This window comes from Marmota marmota, unplaced genomic scaffold (assembly GCF_001458135.2).
Source record: "Marmota marmota marmota unplaced genomic scaffold, marMar, whole genome shotgun sequence".
NCBI classification, from domain to species: Eukaryota; Metazoa; Chordata; class Mammalia; order Rodentia; family Sciuridae; genus Marmota; species Marmota marmota.
In genome coordinates this window covers 997,798-1,013,327 of record NW_026000130.1, presented here as the reverse complement: position 1 = coordinate 1,013,327, position 15,530 = coordinate 997,798, and the positions used below count along the sequence as shown (strand labels likewise).

General features: G+C 48.4%; 2 protein-coding genes across 2 annotated transcripts in view; one reads left to right on the top strand and one right to left on the bottom strand.

The window, feature by feature from the left end:
- Positions 1-11,817, top strand: part of Znrf3 (zinc and ring finger 3) — a 59,347-nt gene extending 47,530 nt beyond the window's left edge. Inside the window, exons 4-8 of the mRNA XM_015500220.2 lie at positions 854-964; positions 2,100-2,267; positions 4,159-4,261; positions 5,196-6,968; positions 8,185-11,817. Of these exons, the coding sequence (XP_015355706.1) occupies positions 854-964; positions 2,100-2,267; positions 4,159-4,261; positions 5,196-6,968; positions 8,185-8,228 (2,199 nt within the window). The 3' untranslated portion in view covers positions 8,229-11,817. The remainder of the gene's footprint in view (positions 1-853; positions 965-2,099; positions 2,268-4,158; positions 4,262-5,195; positions 6,969-8,184) is intronic.
- A 143-nt stretch (positions 11,818-11,960) lies between these two features.
- Positions 11,961-15,530, bottom strand: part of CUNH22orf31 (chromosome unknown C22orf31 homolog) — a 10,819-nt gene continuing 7,249 nt past the window's right edge. Inside the window, exons 4-5 of the mRNA XM_048784880.1 lie at positions 13,819-14,274; positions 11,961-12,856 (exon numbers count right to left, since the gene is read on the bottom strand). Coding sequence (XP_048640837.1) covers positions 12,419-12,856; positions 13,819-14,274 — 894 coding nt within the window. The 3' untranslated portion in view covers positions 11,961-12,418. The remainder of the gene's footprint in view (positions 12,857-13,818; positions 14,275-15,530) is intronic.

Below are 15,530 nucleotides of genomic sequence, written 5' to 3'. Positions count from 1 at the left end.
TGTGGCTCAGTGGTTGAGGGCCCCTGAGTTCAGTCCTCAGTACCCCCCCACCTATCCCCCCAAAATTCACAAACTCCCTGACTCACAGATGAGTCTGGGAAAGTAAGCTTTCGACTGGGCTTGACTTACACAGCATTTAGTCTTCTCTTTAGTGTGTTGAAGGGACACTAATGGCTATTAACGCTGGCCTGGCATGTTTTGTACAACCTCAAGCTGAAGGATAGTAGGAGCCTGGGGCTAGTACCCCGGGTTTCTTCCTCACACGTGGGATGATACGTGCAATATCCTGTTAGGACAACTCTGCTCTCCTTGGCTAAATGTTATGTCCGAAGTGAGGTGGCTTCAAGCGGTTGGGGAGTGTGCCATGAGGAAAAGGTTAGAACTAAAACTAGAGGGAATTTGCAGAACTGACTTGCTGGCTTCTTTTTAAAGGAAAAAAGAATGCTTTGGTAAATATGACTCATTGTAGTGGAAGCTGATATTTGTGGAAGCAGCATACAATTTTCTGAGTTGTTGTAAACCGTTAATTATATGGTTAGTAATCACTGTTCCCTCAAAACATGACACTCACTCCTTTGTCCTCTAAATGTGATTATTCGTATTTATTTGGAAGAGCTTTTCTTACTGGTTACATCAAACTTTGCACTATTCCAGCGGGACCAGGCTTAACGAATAGAGTTCACTTGGCTATGGGGAGGCCTGAGGGCTACAGGCCTCCCCCAGCCACACTGAGTGCACCGTGTGACGTGAACAGAACCCCAGGAGCTTCCTGGCACACAGTGGGAACGTGCACCCCCTGTGCCTGTTACTGGCTGAATGGAGTCTGACTGACCCTGTTTGTCTTCTGTTCAAGCAACCCACCGAGTACTTTGACATGGGCATCTTCCTGGCGTTCTTTGTCGTGGTCTCCTTGGTCTGCCTCATCCTCCTTGTCAAAATCAAGCTGAAGCAGCGACGTAGTCAGGTAATCCCTCAGAGCAGTCCCAGAACATTGACCTCATTACTCTGTTGCTGGTGAAAGTCAGGGCTCTTATCAGCCTACTGTTTGGGGGGTCCAAACTCCCAGCTGCTCCCCAGCACTATGCCTTTACTGTTCCAAAAGGGGCAAAGGCCCAGCGCTGGGGACATTTCCAGCTAGTTTTTCAAAGGAAATGTTTAAATGTACTTATGGAATCCTTGAACTTGGCTTCTCAAGCAGATCTGGCACCAGCGGCCCCTGAGTGCTTACTAGAAATACAGAGTCCCAGGCCCTCGGCCTGTTGAGTCCAAATCCGCATCTACCAGACTCTCCTTGTGATTCTCCAGCCAGCATGTCACTATGTGCTTATAGGAAATGAAGATTTAGGAGTAGAGAGTGGTGAGAGGACCAGCAGGAATCTAGACTCTCAGATGTGGCAGTGTAACATCTTGAGAGACAGACGGTGCCACAGCTGGCAGAAGTCCGTCAAGGAGGCGCACCAAGTTCTCACAAGGGGTGAGGGCCACCACTGACCACAGGGGCTGATGTTTACTGAGCACATCCTGTGTCTGTGCCAAGACTCATGCATTGCCTCACCCTCACAGCTTCCTCCACTGTAGACAAGGAGTGTAAAACAGTCTCACTGAATTGGGAAGCAGCAGGGCAATGGCAGAGAGAGCCCTGCCTTCACCTCAAAGGCAAGACCTCGGCTAGCAGGGCCGCTCAAGTACAGCCTGGGCTGATATCATGGATACTCCAGGGGTCTGGAAAATATTTGCCGTGGCCGTCTGAGTTTTAAGTTTCCCTGTCTGGCAGCCGGGCTCAGTGGTGCACACCTATAATCCCAGTAGCTCGGGAAGCTAAAACAGGAGGATTGCAAGTTCAAGACCAGCCTCCACAACTGAGCAAGGCTGTAAGCAACTTAGTGAGGCCCTGTCTCAAAATAAAACAGGCGGGAGGTGCGGCTCAGTGTTTAAATGCCCCTAGATTAAATCTCCAGGACCGAAGGGAAAAAGAAAAAAAAAAATCTGTTCTGGCCTGATAGCGACTGTCCCAGTACATCAGGTACCATGGCCCCAAGGATAACTACCACTGTTAATATGTACCAGATTCTTAACACTGACCCTGTTCTGCCTTGCAGAATTCCATGAACAGGCTGGCTGTGCAGGCTCTGGAGAAGATGGAAACTAGAAAGTTCAACTCCAAGAGCAAGGGGCGCCGGGAGGGAAGCTGCGGGGCCTTGGACACCCTCAGCAGCAGCTCCACGTCCGACTGTGCCATCTGCCTGGAGAAGTACATCGACGGAGAGGTAGTGGCAGAGGCAGGGCCTGTCTTGGGTGGGGAGAAGGTGGCAGATCAACATAGACAGTCGGGCCACAGTCTTCCCCACACCCTAAAAGGGGGTCAACACAGAGGTTTCTAAGGGATGATGCCCGAACAGTCTAGCCATTCCCTCACCAGGACTGGGGAGGACACAACACTCCCCACAGGGTCCAGCTAGATGTAGGTGATTTCAGAAATTGATCAGAAACATATGGTAGGACAGAAAATGTCTGGTTTTAAGAATATTCACAGGGGCTAAGGATGTGACTCTGGTGGAACACTTGCCTAGAATGTTTAAGACCTTGAGTTTGATTCCCAGTAACTAACACACACACACAAAAAAAAAAAAAAAAAAAAAAAAAACCACATTCACACATGCTGGCTCTGTTTCAGAATCACTCTTCTAAAATTTCTTAATACTTGATATGGTATTTTTTACTTGGAAAGAGACAAGGAACTTGTCCATTTTTGCTTATCCTTGCAGCTCTTTTTCGAAAGTTACAAATCTTTTTTTTTTTTTTTTTAGTTGTAGTTGGACATAATACCTTTATTTTATTTTATGTGGTGCTGAGGATTGAACCCAGGGCCTCGCATGTGCTAGGCGAATACTGTACCACTGAGCCACAACCCCAGCCCGAAAGTTAAAAATCTTTAAAAAAAGTTATAAGAATATTACATGAGTGACATAGATTATTCATCTAGAATCACCCATCACTAATATTTAGCCACTGTGGCTTCATCTATAGATAGATATATGTTCACATATGGTCTGGGGAAGTGGAGCAATTTCAAGTAAACCACTTGAATTGTTGACATTTGATGCCCCTTTGATGAAAGTGTCCCCCCTGTTGGATGAAAATGAGTTTAGTTTTGCAGAGTCCTTTGGAGTGACAGGTTCCTGCATGGGCTCTAAGTAGAGACTGCCTGGGTTCCAACCCAGTTCCTGGATTCTAGTTTTGTGAACTTGAGCAAGTGACCTCATTCCCTGTGCCTGCACTTGTGATGTGGGCCTGAGACTGACCAGCATTCTAGGTGACCACAAAGATCAAAGTACAGGTAGACCTCTGTCACCCTGACATGCACAAAGGTTTGATATTAATTTGGTCAGATAAGGCAGATTTGCAGGATGCTTAGGCTCAGGAACCACAGAGGTGGTTTTGCACCCCAAAAACCCCCATCGTGTTCTCTCCACATAGGCTGATAGTGTTTGGGGTCCACTGACAGAAGGGACCACCCTCTCTACCCTTCATCCCACCCCGTCAATCACAAGTCCTAGACATCGCCCTTTCTATCATCCTCACTTAGGGTACCTGGAGGCAATGCCCCCTACTCCAGATGCATAATATCTTTAGGGAGTGGAGCTCACCTGTAGCTGGAGGCAGAGGAGAGTGGGAAATATGTTAGTCAGCGGCCCACTGCTGCCACAGGTACCTGACAGAGTCAACTTAGAAGAGCTTTATTTTGGTTCAGTTTCAGAGGTTTCAGATCATGATCAGTTGTCCCCATTGCTTTGGTTCTGTGGTGAGGCAGCACATCCTTATGGGAGGCTGTGGCCGAGCAGAACTTCTCACCTCATGGCCAGGGTGCAAGATAAGGGGAGATTGGAGTCCCCAAATCCCCTTCAAGGACATGCCTGCAATGACCAAAAGACCAATGCCAGGTCCCACCCTTGGTAGTGCCAAGTTGGGGATCAGCCTTTAACACATGGGCCTTTGGGGAAGGTTAGGGTCCAAACTGAAGCAGGAACACACCAATACAGTGAGCAGGAGTTCTCCGCCCATGCCAGACTCCACAGAAGCAAGTATGTGTGAGGCAGAAGGCGAGGCTGCTCCTGTCACGTCCTCCCTTCAGGCTGTGTCCCCTCTCTCCCTTCCCAGGAGCTGCGGGTCATCCCCTGTACTCACCGGTTTCACAGGAAGTGCGTGGACCCATGGCTGCTGCAGCACCACACCTGCCCCCACTGTCGGCACAACATCATAGGTAATTGTCACCTGCCTTAATCATTGGTGAAGAGTCAAGTCAGAGAACAGTGTCCCTTCCTAGTGCCTAGCAAGAGCATGACACATGTCATAATCTAGTGAGCAAGCAAGAGCACCATAGCATTGTCCTCTGGACTGGAGGCATGTGGCCTTAGGTTCTGGAGATTGTCTACACAGTCCTTAGAAAAGCTTGGCATTAAGAACCACCCGAAGGGGGCTGGGGCTGGAGCTGGAGCTCAGTGGTAGAGCGCCCGCCTCACATGTGTGAGGCACTGGGTTCGATCCTCAGTACCACATAAAAATAAATAAAGATATATATATATTAAAAAAAAAAAGAACCTCCCTAAGGGGCTAGGGGTGCAGCACAGTGGTAGAGCACATGCCTAGCATGCTCAGGGTCCCGGGTTCCATCTTCAGCACACACAAGAAAATCACACCAAGCTCAAGTTTAGGCTTCACATTAAATAGCTTCCTGACCTTGGACAAGGCCTGTGGCCTTTCCAGCCTGAGGCCCCCTGTCTCAGTGGGATGACAGTAATGATGCTGCCGTGCTCAGACCACAGGGGACCACAAAAGATAATGAATGTGGCAGGTTTGCGACGCTGCTCCTGCATCACTCTTATGGGGCAGGAAGGAGGCACTTTTATCCTGGGTCCTTATTGCTTTCTGTAGACGGGTACCCTTGTCAGATGGAGCAGTGGGGAGGTGAGACACAGGCCCTTTTGGGAGTAACTGCTTTCCACACGGAGGCAGGCTGGGCCCTGCCAGCACAGCTGAGTTTGGAGATAGCTTAGGATGTGGCAGGGTGGTGAGAATAGGCACCGGGACGTGGCCCAGCTTGCTGCTTCAGTTTCTTTTTTTTTTTTTTAACTTCTCTAGCCCCTGTCACCAGTATGCTCAGCCCTGCTTACCTTGTTTCCTCCACCTCTCCCCAGAACAAAAGGGAAACCCGGGTGCCGTGTGTGTGGAGACCAGCAACCTTGCACGCAGTCGGCAGCAGAGGGTGACCCTGCCAGTACATTACCCTGGTCGCGTGCACAGGACCAATGCCATCCCAGCCTACCCTACAAGGACAAGCATGGACTCCCACGGGAACCCCGTCACACTGCTCACCATGGACCGGCATGGGGAGCAGAGCCTCTATTCTCCACAGACCCCCACCTACATCCGCAGCTACCCACCCCTGCACCTGGATCACGCCCTGGCCACTCACCGCTGTAGTCTGGAGCACCGGGCCTACTCCCCAGCCCACCCCTTCCGCAGGCCCAAGTTCAGTGGCCGCAGCTTCTCCAAGGCAGCTTGCTTCTCCCAGTATGAGACCATGTACCAACATTACTACTTCCAGGGCCTCAGCTACCCGGAGCAGGAGGGCCAGCCTCTGCCCAGCCTCACGCCCAGGGGCCCGTCCCGTGCCTTTCCAGTGAGCGGCAGCGGCAGCGGCAGCGGCAACGGCAACCTGCTCTTCCCCACTGTGGTGCACGTGGCCCCGCCTTCCCACCTGGAGAGCGGCAGCACTTCCAGCTTCAGCTGCTACCACGGCCACCGCTCAGTGTGCAGTGGCTACCTGGCCGACTGCCCAGGCAGTGACAGCAGCAGCAGCAGCAGCTCTGGCCAGTGCCACTGCTCCTCTAGTGACTCTGTGGTGGACTGCACTGAGGTCAGCAACCAGGGTGTGTACGGAAGCTGCTCCACCTTCCGCAGCTCCCTCAGCAGTGACTATGACCCCTTCATCTACCGAAGCCGGAGCCCCTGCCGCACCAGCGAGGCGGGGGCCTCAGGCAACTCTGGCCGGGGGCCTGCCATTTGCCTTGAGGGCTCCCTGCCACCCGAGGAGCTCCCGGCAGCACACAGTTATGGTGCTGGGAGGGGAGAACCGTGGCTGGGCCCTGCTTCTCCCTCAGGGGACCAACTGTCCACCTGCAGCCTGGAGATGAACTACAGCAGCAACTCCTCGCTGGAGCACAGGGGGCCCAATAGCTCTACCTCAGAAGTGGGGCTCGAGGCTTCTCCTGGGGCTGCCCTGGACCTCAGGAGGACCTGGAAGGGGAGCCGGGAGGGGCCCTCATGTGCCTGCTGCTGTGAGCTTCAGCCCTCTGCACCGGGGCCTGGGGCAGGGGCAGCCAGCGGTGGCAGCACCTTGCTCCTGGGTGCTCTGCTCCTTGAGGGCTGTGGCCCTGTGGGTGGGGAGCCACAGTCCAGAGGCTCCCTCGGCCTGTATGGCCTCCACCCAGACCATTTGCCCAGGACAGATGGGGTGAAATATGAGGGCCTGCCCTGCTGCTTCTATGAAGAGAAGCAGGTGGCCCACAGTGGTGGCGGGGGTAGTGGCTGCTACACTGAGGACTACTCAGTGAGTGTGCAGTACACACTCGCCGAGGAGCCCCCACCCAGCTGCTCTCCAGGGGCCCGGGACCTGAGCCAGCGCATCCCCATCATTCCGGAGGACATGGACTGTGACTTGGGCCTGTCCCCAGACTGCCAAGGGACCCACAGCCTCAGCCCCTGGAGTGGGACACTGGGCCTAGATGCCCAGCGGCCCCACAGGAGCCTGGCAACAGCCAGGGAAGAGGAGCGGGTTCCATGCCACCAGGCTGAGGTACTGCTACAGCCTGGCTGCCCTTCAGAGGAGGCAGGTGCCACCAGGGTCGGCCTCCCTGTTGCCCACCAGGACACTCAGGAGTCCAACACCCCAGCCACTGAGGCTGCAGGTGAGAGCAGAAGATGGCAGTAGGCCAGGGCAGGTATTTCCATGGCATCTCTTCTCCATCCTCTTCTGAGGGACTTCCTCTGAGCCCTTGGCTTTAAACATCCTGCACCTGATGACTTCCAAATGTCATTCCAGTGCCTACCCGACCTCCCGAGTTCTAGATCCCCTGAGCCCTCTGTTTCTGTGATGTTGTCCTCTCTTCCCCCAAACACTTCATAAGCATCCCAGCCTGTTACATCCACAGAAGCATTCACCCCAGAGTGCATCTTGGATTCGGCATCTTCTCTGCATCCCTCACTGCCGCCCACCTCTGTCCAGCTGTGTTCCTTTCTCCAGAGTGTGCAGTGGCCTTCTGATGGGTCTTCTGTAACTGGCCTGGCCTTCTATTCCTCTTCGGAGGTAGAATATTTTTTTTTTAATTAGTTATTGATGGACCTTTATTTGTTCATATGTGGTGCTGAGAATCAACCCAGGGCCTCACACATGCTAGGCAAGCGCTCTACCACTGAGCCACAACCCCAGCCCCAGAATATTCTTTTTTGAAACATTAGTTGATGTCTTTAGAAAGACCTTTAGTGACTTGCCATTACCTTTAGAATCTTAAAAATGTAAACTGCTCCCCCAGTTGTCTGTGATCTGGCTCCTGCTGACCCATCCACCATTGTCTGTTATGTTCTCCTTGCTCTCTGCTCTGCCCCGCTGTGGCCTTCAGCCTGTCCCAGCCAAGCTCATTTCTGCCTCCAGACCTCTTCAGATCTCAACCCGGTGACCCTCCAGCCCCTTCTGGGTCACTCTTGAACCATCTGCTTACTTCCTAAGTCATCTCAAGCCGAGGTTACTTTGTGGGAAGGTCTGCAAGCTTGTGAGGGGCTCTTCCTCCCTGTTCTTCCCAGGGCCTGCACCCAGCAGTCAGTTAACATCACTTTGTACATTGTGTTTGCATGCTATCTAAGGGCTTCCAGAAGGCTCTGGGATGAGGAAAACATGCGGGGGAGCAGGGGGATGGTCTTAGCATACACTGAGCTCCTCTCAGAAGAGGAGCTGTGCTTCAGTGGTTACCATGCACACAGTAGATGTGACAGAACTGTCACTTCCTAAGAGCCTGCCCATCACAGAGGACAGGGTACCTGGGGTCCCTCTCCTGTTCCCTATGCATTGTTCCAAAGCCTGCAGTGCCACCTCCCTCCCTTAATGAGTGTTCTCCTTCTCTCTCCTAGGACTGGGATCTCACCCACCAGACAGCAGCAGCCCAGGAGCCTGAGCTCAGAAGGAACTCTTATCTAGAAATTGGGAAATTTATGGAGACTCCAAACTCTGACTTCCTTCAAAACAAAAACAAGAAACAAATTTTTTTTAGCTTTGACAAACACAAAAGTGGTAATAAAGAGAGCCCTCTTTCTCAACCCAAAATGTGAGCCACCTGTGGCAACTCCCCCACCGCCCCCCCCACCCTCATTAGCAAACCAACAGACAAAATTCTGAGTCCTTTGTGTCTTTTGATAACATGTTATTTTTTGTTTTGTAGAGTATGTGCTTGGGGTTCCAAGGTGTGTGGGATTGAGTTCTCTGTTTTTTTTTTTTAATATTATATGTAAATGTAAAAAGTTATTTAAATATATATTTTAAAGAACCCTAGCTGCCAACTTTTGCTGAAAAAAAAAAAAAAAATCACTGCTGCATTAAATGAACCACATCATGTGTAGATACTGTTGTCTCCCCTGAGGGAGCTCAGGCCTTTGAAAAGCTCAGGGCTACACCTGCCTTAGAAAATGAACCAGAAACTTGAAGTAAAGCTAGTTGATATGGGTACAAACTCTGAGGAACAATGCAAAGCTGCCTTTCTTTCTTGTGGCAAATCTGAACATAAAAAAACGTCAGGTCCTCTCTGAAGCCACGCCTCTCCAGCCCACACCTGTAGGCAGAGAACAGAAATGGCGAGGAGTAGGCCCAGGCCATAAAATCTGCAGCACTGGAGAGCTGAGTCGAGCCTTTGCTATAGAAGCCCCAGGGTGAAAGGGACAATTTTGCCCAGTATCCTCAGTGTGTCCCTTTGGGTCATTATCCCAAGCAAAAAGAGTTCCCGGTCTTGGTCTTGACAGAGGTCCAGATTATAATAAGGGCAGTGTTCATGTAGTCTTGTACACGAACTCTCAGCCCTGGGGCAGGGAAGAGGAAGCTCTCCCTTCTGTGATCCTGACTTTGGAATCCTTTGGAAAAATATTTTGTGCTTCCTGCCACTGGCTGCAGAAATGGTTCAGCAGGGTGTATGGGGCAGACACCCAGGAGGAATGTAGTTTTGTGGCCTTGGTGTCCGATGGGGCTGGGAGGAGTGCTCTGCGCTCACCCAGCAGCACACTACCCTTTGGAGAAGGGATGGGCACGCTGGAGCAAGCCTGTGCGCATGCACGTTTGTGAGGGCGGCCATGCCCCTTGACTGCTGCTTCCTTGGACTGCCTTCCTGGGGGCAAGTTCTCAGACCCCTCAGGGTGTGCACTGAGCTCCATTCGAATGATGCTTTTCCTATTCCATTTCCCCCACGGAAGCACTGCTTCAGGGTTTTTCAGCCCTCTGCCTAGTGGCTGAAATTGCTCATCTCGCCTGCAAATGTCTACTACCCTGTCTACCTAATGCACTATTATGTATTGATTCTCCATGAGACAGAGAGACTATCAGATAGTTTAGACCCCAAAGGGTAGGGTTTTGTATATTTTTCCAGCCTTTTGTTTGTTTTTTTTAAAGGGGGAGGGAGAGTTTTAAGAACCCAAACTTGTTTCTTTTTCTTTTTTCTTTTTTTTTTTTTTTTAAGATGTTTCATTTTTAAAAGGGAGAGAATATTTAAAACTACTTCAGATCAGGGATTGTCATCCTTTTTGTCCAATGTAGTCCTTGTTGTCCTTTAAAAAAAAAAAAAAGCAACTAATCACATTAGCCTTCATGTGAAGTAATTTCTGGTCACTTTTATTCATTTAGCAGATACTTGTTGCCATTTAAAGTTTTATCTGTTTGGTCTAAATGTTCATTGCAGAATAGGAATCTTGAGCTCTGGTCTCCTGTAGGGGAAATAGGGACCACCCTAGGTTGCAAGGAAACCCTTATTACCACTCACAGTCGGCTCACAGGAAGTCAACCCAGAGTACAGACTGGAACATTTTCAATGAGATATCTCTTTATATAATCCTTTTTTCTTTAAAACCCCAGTCTATGATCAGGAAATGTACTTATTTCTAGCTAGGATTTGACAGTGATCCCAGCATCAAAGGATGGAGCCATTTGCCATTTAGGAACTCACTGTGGAGAGATTTGTCCTCCAGCCTCTGGGGTATGGTCCCTTGGGGGTGGCTCCCCGCAAGCTGTCCCAGCACACCTGTTGGCGAGAGTGTGAGAAGCGCCTAAGCTGTTGACATGAGATCAGGGCTGCCTTTATTTCTGGGGCCAGGAGTAGCAGCTGCTCAGGACAACAGCTTGCATTACATGGTTTAGGGAAGGGGGGTGTATGGCTTTTAACATGAACTGCAAAAAGCAGCTTCTCATTGTTGAGATTTTTGTTGTTTGTGGTTTTGCTTTCTTGTTTTTAATGCCTTTGAATGCATATTATCTTCCTTGTCTGAAACCATACCCCCAAAGCAGCTTTCTTTAGTCCTGGCTAGAAACCACTCCTCAAAAGCCTTAAGCATTAAATAGATGGAATACAGAATCTGGCTGCCACTGGATTTGTTACGTGCATCCAATTTCGTTTTGAAAGAGTGATAGCTGCAGATGACAAAAGAAGGATATTTAATTGTTGTAGTTAAAAACTTAAAATGTCAACCACCATCTTTTGAATTTGTATTGGCTCATCAGGGAGGTCACCAGAATAAATTAACAACTATCTTGTGTCACCATTAAATCAAAAGAAATGTCTTCTTTGAAGCTCTAGGACTCCAATAATCGTGACAGGTACCTTTTTCCGTGGACTCTCAGTGGCATGGTTGTGGTTTAACCATGGAAACGGAGCATCCCACTTTACACTGAGAACCCCACATCCCCCGAGTCAGGGAGTGAGTGTGGTCTTATGGCCCGGCCCTGGGTGTAGGACAGCCATGTAAACTGAAGAGTTCTAGAACCAGCTGAAAATGGATGTTTGGATGTTCTGACCAATGAGGTACCTCTTTGTGGACACAGGTCCAGTAAGCTAGTTTAACTCAGCCCCTCCCCCACCCAAAGCCCCCACCATTTTCCTAAGTTCCCCCTGTTTTACTGCTCAGATCTTCCCCTATGTGCTCCTTGTCCCTACTTCACGTTCAGGCAGGGCTAATGCTTTTTTAATGAGGTCTAAAAATGAATTACCAATCAAGAGCATTGTCTTTTAAACAGAACTGCCTTTTTCTATTCTTTATATATAAATTCTATTGTGTTGGTCTAACAAGGCACTATTTTAAAAAGTTTTGTTTTAATTTCTCCCATAGCACTTAAAAGATATTTTGTAAAAACTTTGCTGTAAAGATTTTGTAATAAAATGGTCTAAGGGCTCTTTTTCCAACATTACCATTTTTTAAAAAAAATGTTTTAAAAGCTAGAAAACAACTTATGTATATTCTGTATATGTATAGCAGCACATTTCATTTATGGAAATATGTTCTCAGAATATTTATTTACTAATATATTTATCTTAAGCCATGTCTTATGTTGAGAGTGTGACATTGTTGGAATAATCATTGAAAATGACTAACACAAGGCCCTGTAAATACATGATAATTGCACACAGATTTTACATATTTGCAGACCAAAAATGATTTAAAACAAGTCATAGTTGTCTATGGTTTTGTAACAAATTGTACAAATGACTGTAAAAAAAATACAATTTTATCAAGAATGTGTTTTATATGTTGTCGTTGCTGTTTGGTTAAGGTCTTCAGAACCTACAAAGAGCTTTGCATCAGCTTTGCATCAGCTTGCCCGTGGAAGCATCCATGTGATTTCCTCTCCTGTTAACATGGAGTCCAGGTTACAGGGCATTTCTGCAATGTCACAAGTGGTCATCTGCTAGGGACTGACTGTGGGTTTATTTCCTTGAGGTGGTGGTAGACTTTCTGCTCAGGATGTGTGGAGGGAGACAAAGAGCTTAGCAGTCCACTTTTTAAAAATTTGGGACCTAAACCATTGGCTTCATATGCAGGGCTTTTCCTATGTACAAAAAAAAACTCCAGACACTAGCCCTCAAAATTAAATAACCATGTGCTGGATGCAGGGTGTCGCACCTGTATCCCAGCCTGGGTAACTAAGTGAGGCCCCATCTCTTTAAAGCAACATACACAAATAAATTACCTACCCATGAGTGTAGAGGGGATTGTTTGTCTTGTTTCACAGTCACTAATTTGTAAAGCACTCTTTGAGATTATGTAGAAGGTGCAAAGTAGTGTTTATTTTTCAGACATCTAGCAGAGAATATCCTATTCCCATAGGTTCCTATTTTTATTTTTCACTCTTTAACTTGGGCCATTTCTTGGGCATAGGCTCATGGACCACCAGCCACTTCCTGCCAGACAGTGGGTCCTTCTGAGCACCTTCAAGCGTGGTGGCCTGACTGCACAGAGCTTCCCAAAGTGTTTGTTTAATGGCCTTGCCCAGCTCCAAGCTGTATCTCTTGGGGGTTCCTGAAGGATTCCACAGCATCGGCTCCACCACAGCATGGTACAGAGCCCGGTAACACTCTGTGGGGAGCCCATGGATTGTTAGCGAGTCCCCCAGCACCTGCTGTCTCATTGGGGTTTCAGGAGGCAATGCTCGGCCCTTCCAGGCTGCGGTCCCTCTGTCCCAGGGTAGTGCTTGGGTGGCGGCCACGCGTTCCACATATCTATCTTCAAGTTCTTGGCGGACTGTTACTTTTTTCTCCTTTGAACTTTCTTTGCTCTAGCCAGGAAGAAAGCAGAGAAGTCAAAGCTAAAACTTGAGAAGGGAGCTCAGAATAATTATCTGGGATTTGTGTCTCAGAGTCTTGGTTACAGCAACAACCAACATTTGTCCAGCATGTTATAGCTTACTGAACCCCTTTATATACCACTGCGTGTGTTCCCCGGAGCCCTGGAAGGTCAGCAGGAGACGGCTTTAAAGGTAGAGAAATTGGAACTGGTTTACCCAAGGCCACACAGTTGGAGGGTTAATAACCACAGCTGTCATCTATTGAACGCTATGCAGGATCCTAATTATTTACTCTGTGCCAGGCGCTATTCAAAAGCCTTTTGCATGTATTAACTCATTTAATCTTCATGAAGCCCTTTAAGGGAGAGGCCATTATCCCTCATTTTATATGATAAAATCAAGACACAAAAGAGGTTAAGCCCAAGGTTATCCTCATTATGGTCAGAGTTAGGATATGAACCCTGACAGCTGAGCTCCAAGACATGCTCTGAGCTCCACTGGCCACCAAGGATTGACCAAGCTGGCTCCCATCAGCCTCTAGCTGCCAGGTTCTCCATATGGAAGCTCACAGCTCACCTCGAACATACATGTGCCTAAGCTTGCATGACCCGTATCCTGGCCTTTCTCACCCTTATTTTCCCTTCGCCTCCAAGTTCCTTTTGTCTGTGTTTATGAAGGTCCCTTCATCTTTCTTTGGAGTGAGGTGGAATACAAATAATACATACTGGGCTGGGGGTACAGCTCAGTTGGCAGAGTGCTTGCCTCACATGCACAAGGCCCTGCGTTCAATCCCCAGCACCACAAAAAATAAAATAATAATACATACTATGACCCTAGATCTAGTTCTCTGTCCACTCTGTCACGGGGCACCCTCCCTCCCCAATCCTGTCTTCAACTTTAGAATTTCCCTCTTCCCACCCATCCCACTTTCTCCACTCCTGGCCATTGTCTACCTCGCCAATGCTTCCTGCAGGACTCTGTCCTCCTCGTCCAGGTGAGCCCAGCAGCTGCCCTGCTGGCGGCTTGTTCTTGGATCTGATGGGGTTTCTTATCCTGGCCTGCTGCGTGGCTTTCATTGTTGAATTGTTCCTGGGCTTTAATCTCTTCAGTGGCTTCGCTTCTCCAAACTTAGAAGGTACTGGACAGCATTTATCCTTCAATTGCCTCCGGAGCCCAAGCTTAGCCAGAGAGAACGAACTGGCAATTATTGGGTTCTTTACTACTTCCCAGCAAGAGGTGGTACCTGGTGCTGGGGTCTTGATGTTCTGCCTTGCACATGTTCTGGCCGTCCAGATGTTGGTGAGAGCTGGTGAAACCACATAGCAATCCTGAAGCCTGGTGTTCAGTAAGATGGACCGTCGGAGTCCATAGGTGGGGATGCTGGGGTCACGTCTCACATTGATTGGGTGCTAGAATTATAAGGGGGGGTGAGAAGGAATAAAAAAAAAGAAGACTAATTCTCAGAGACTAGATTTATACTTTGAAGGCTAAGTATTAACATCATTCTATGGACAATTTCTTCCACATGAATCTTAGAAATTTTGTTATATGGCTCTCTCCTGCTCACTGAAATAATCTCCTCCTCCTCCTCCTCCTCCAACTAGGGTAGAGATAGGAACTTTACAAGGTCACGACTCTTAAAGAACATAGCATGCTGGGGCAGACAGTTGGGGGTTGGGGCCGGGGAGGATTTACTATAAATAGAAGACGATTTTTAGTCCTGCTAGAAAGAAAGGAATCCACGCAGGAAAGGGATGGGAGGGGGTCACTCAGGGACTGGGATGGGAGGGAATGACTCAGGACACCTATGGGAGCTGTAGTCACTTTACAACCACACCGCATCACAGAATTGACAGCAGGTGAGTCCTGCCAAACCCCAAGGCACCTTTTAACCAGGCTCCCATGAGCCAAGAAAAGCTGCTCAAGAGGAAAATAAACTCTAGGGTCCATAGAGGCAAAAGCCCATGTAATTCATACTTGCTTCCATTTCCGGGGACTGGGCAAGAACAAGAAAACAATTTGGATAGGTTGGAATCACATTCTTAAAGAGCCCAGACTTTCTAAGAAATGTCATCTATAAGAAAATAAAATCAGCTGGGTGCCGTGGTGCACGCCTGTAATCCCAGTGACTCAGGTGGCTGAAGGAGGAGGGTCAAAAGTTCAAGGCCAGCCTGGTAGCAAGACCCTGCCTCAAAATAAAAAAAAATAAAAAGGACTGGGGGTGTAGCTCAGCGGTAGAGCACCCCAGGGTTCAATTCCTCTGTAGCCCCAAAATAATATAAATTAATAAATAATATCACCTTACCATATCGGTTGCCTTAAATTTTATTTTAGCTAGCTTAGTAGGGGGAAGAAACATGTATTTTCTTTTTCTTTTTTTTTCTCTTTTGTTTTTTGTTTTGTTTTGTTTTGTTTGAATATTTCTAGTCACCTGTCTTCTGCCTCAGCCATGTGTGGGCAAATTGCTATTTAGATTTGGGCTTAGATGTAGGCAGTTTGGAGCCATTATCTCTAGTATTTGTGATGTCACTTTGGTTTGTGATGTGGGTGTGGGTGAGTGTTACATCATCAGGTTTTATAGTTAAATTATATTGGAAGAAGTTCTATTTTGTTGTTGCTCATAGCCTCAGGAACTTCTGAAGTCCTCATCCCCCCCCCCCCCCCC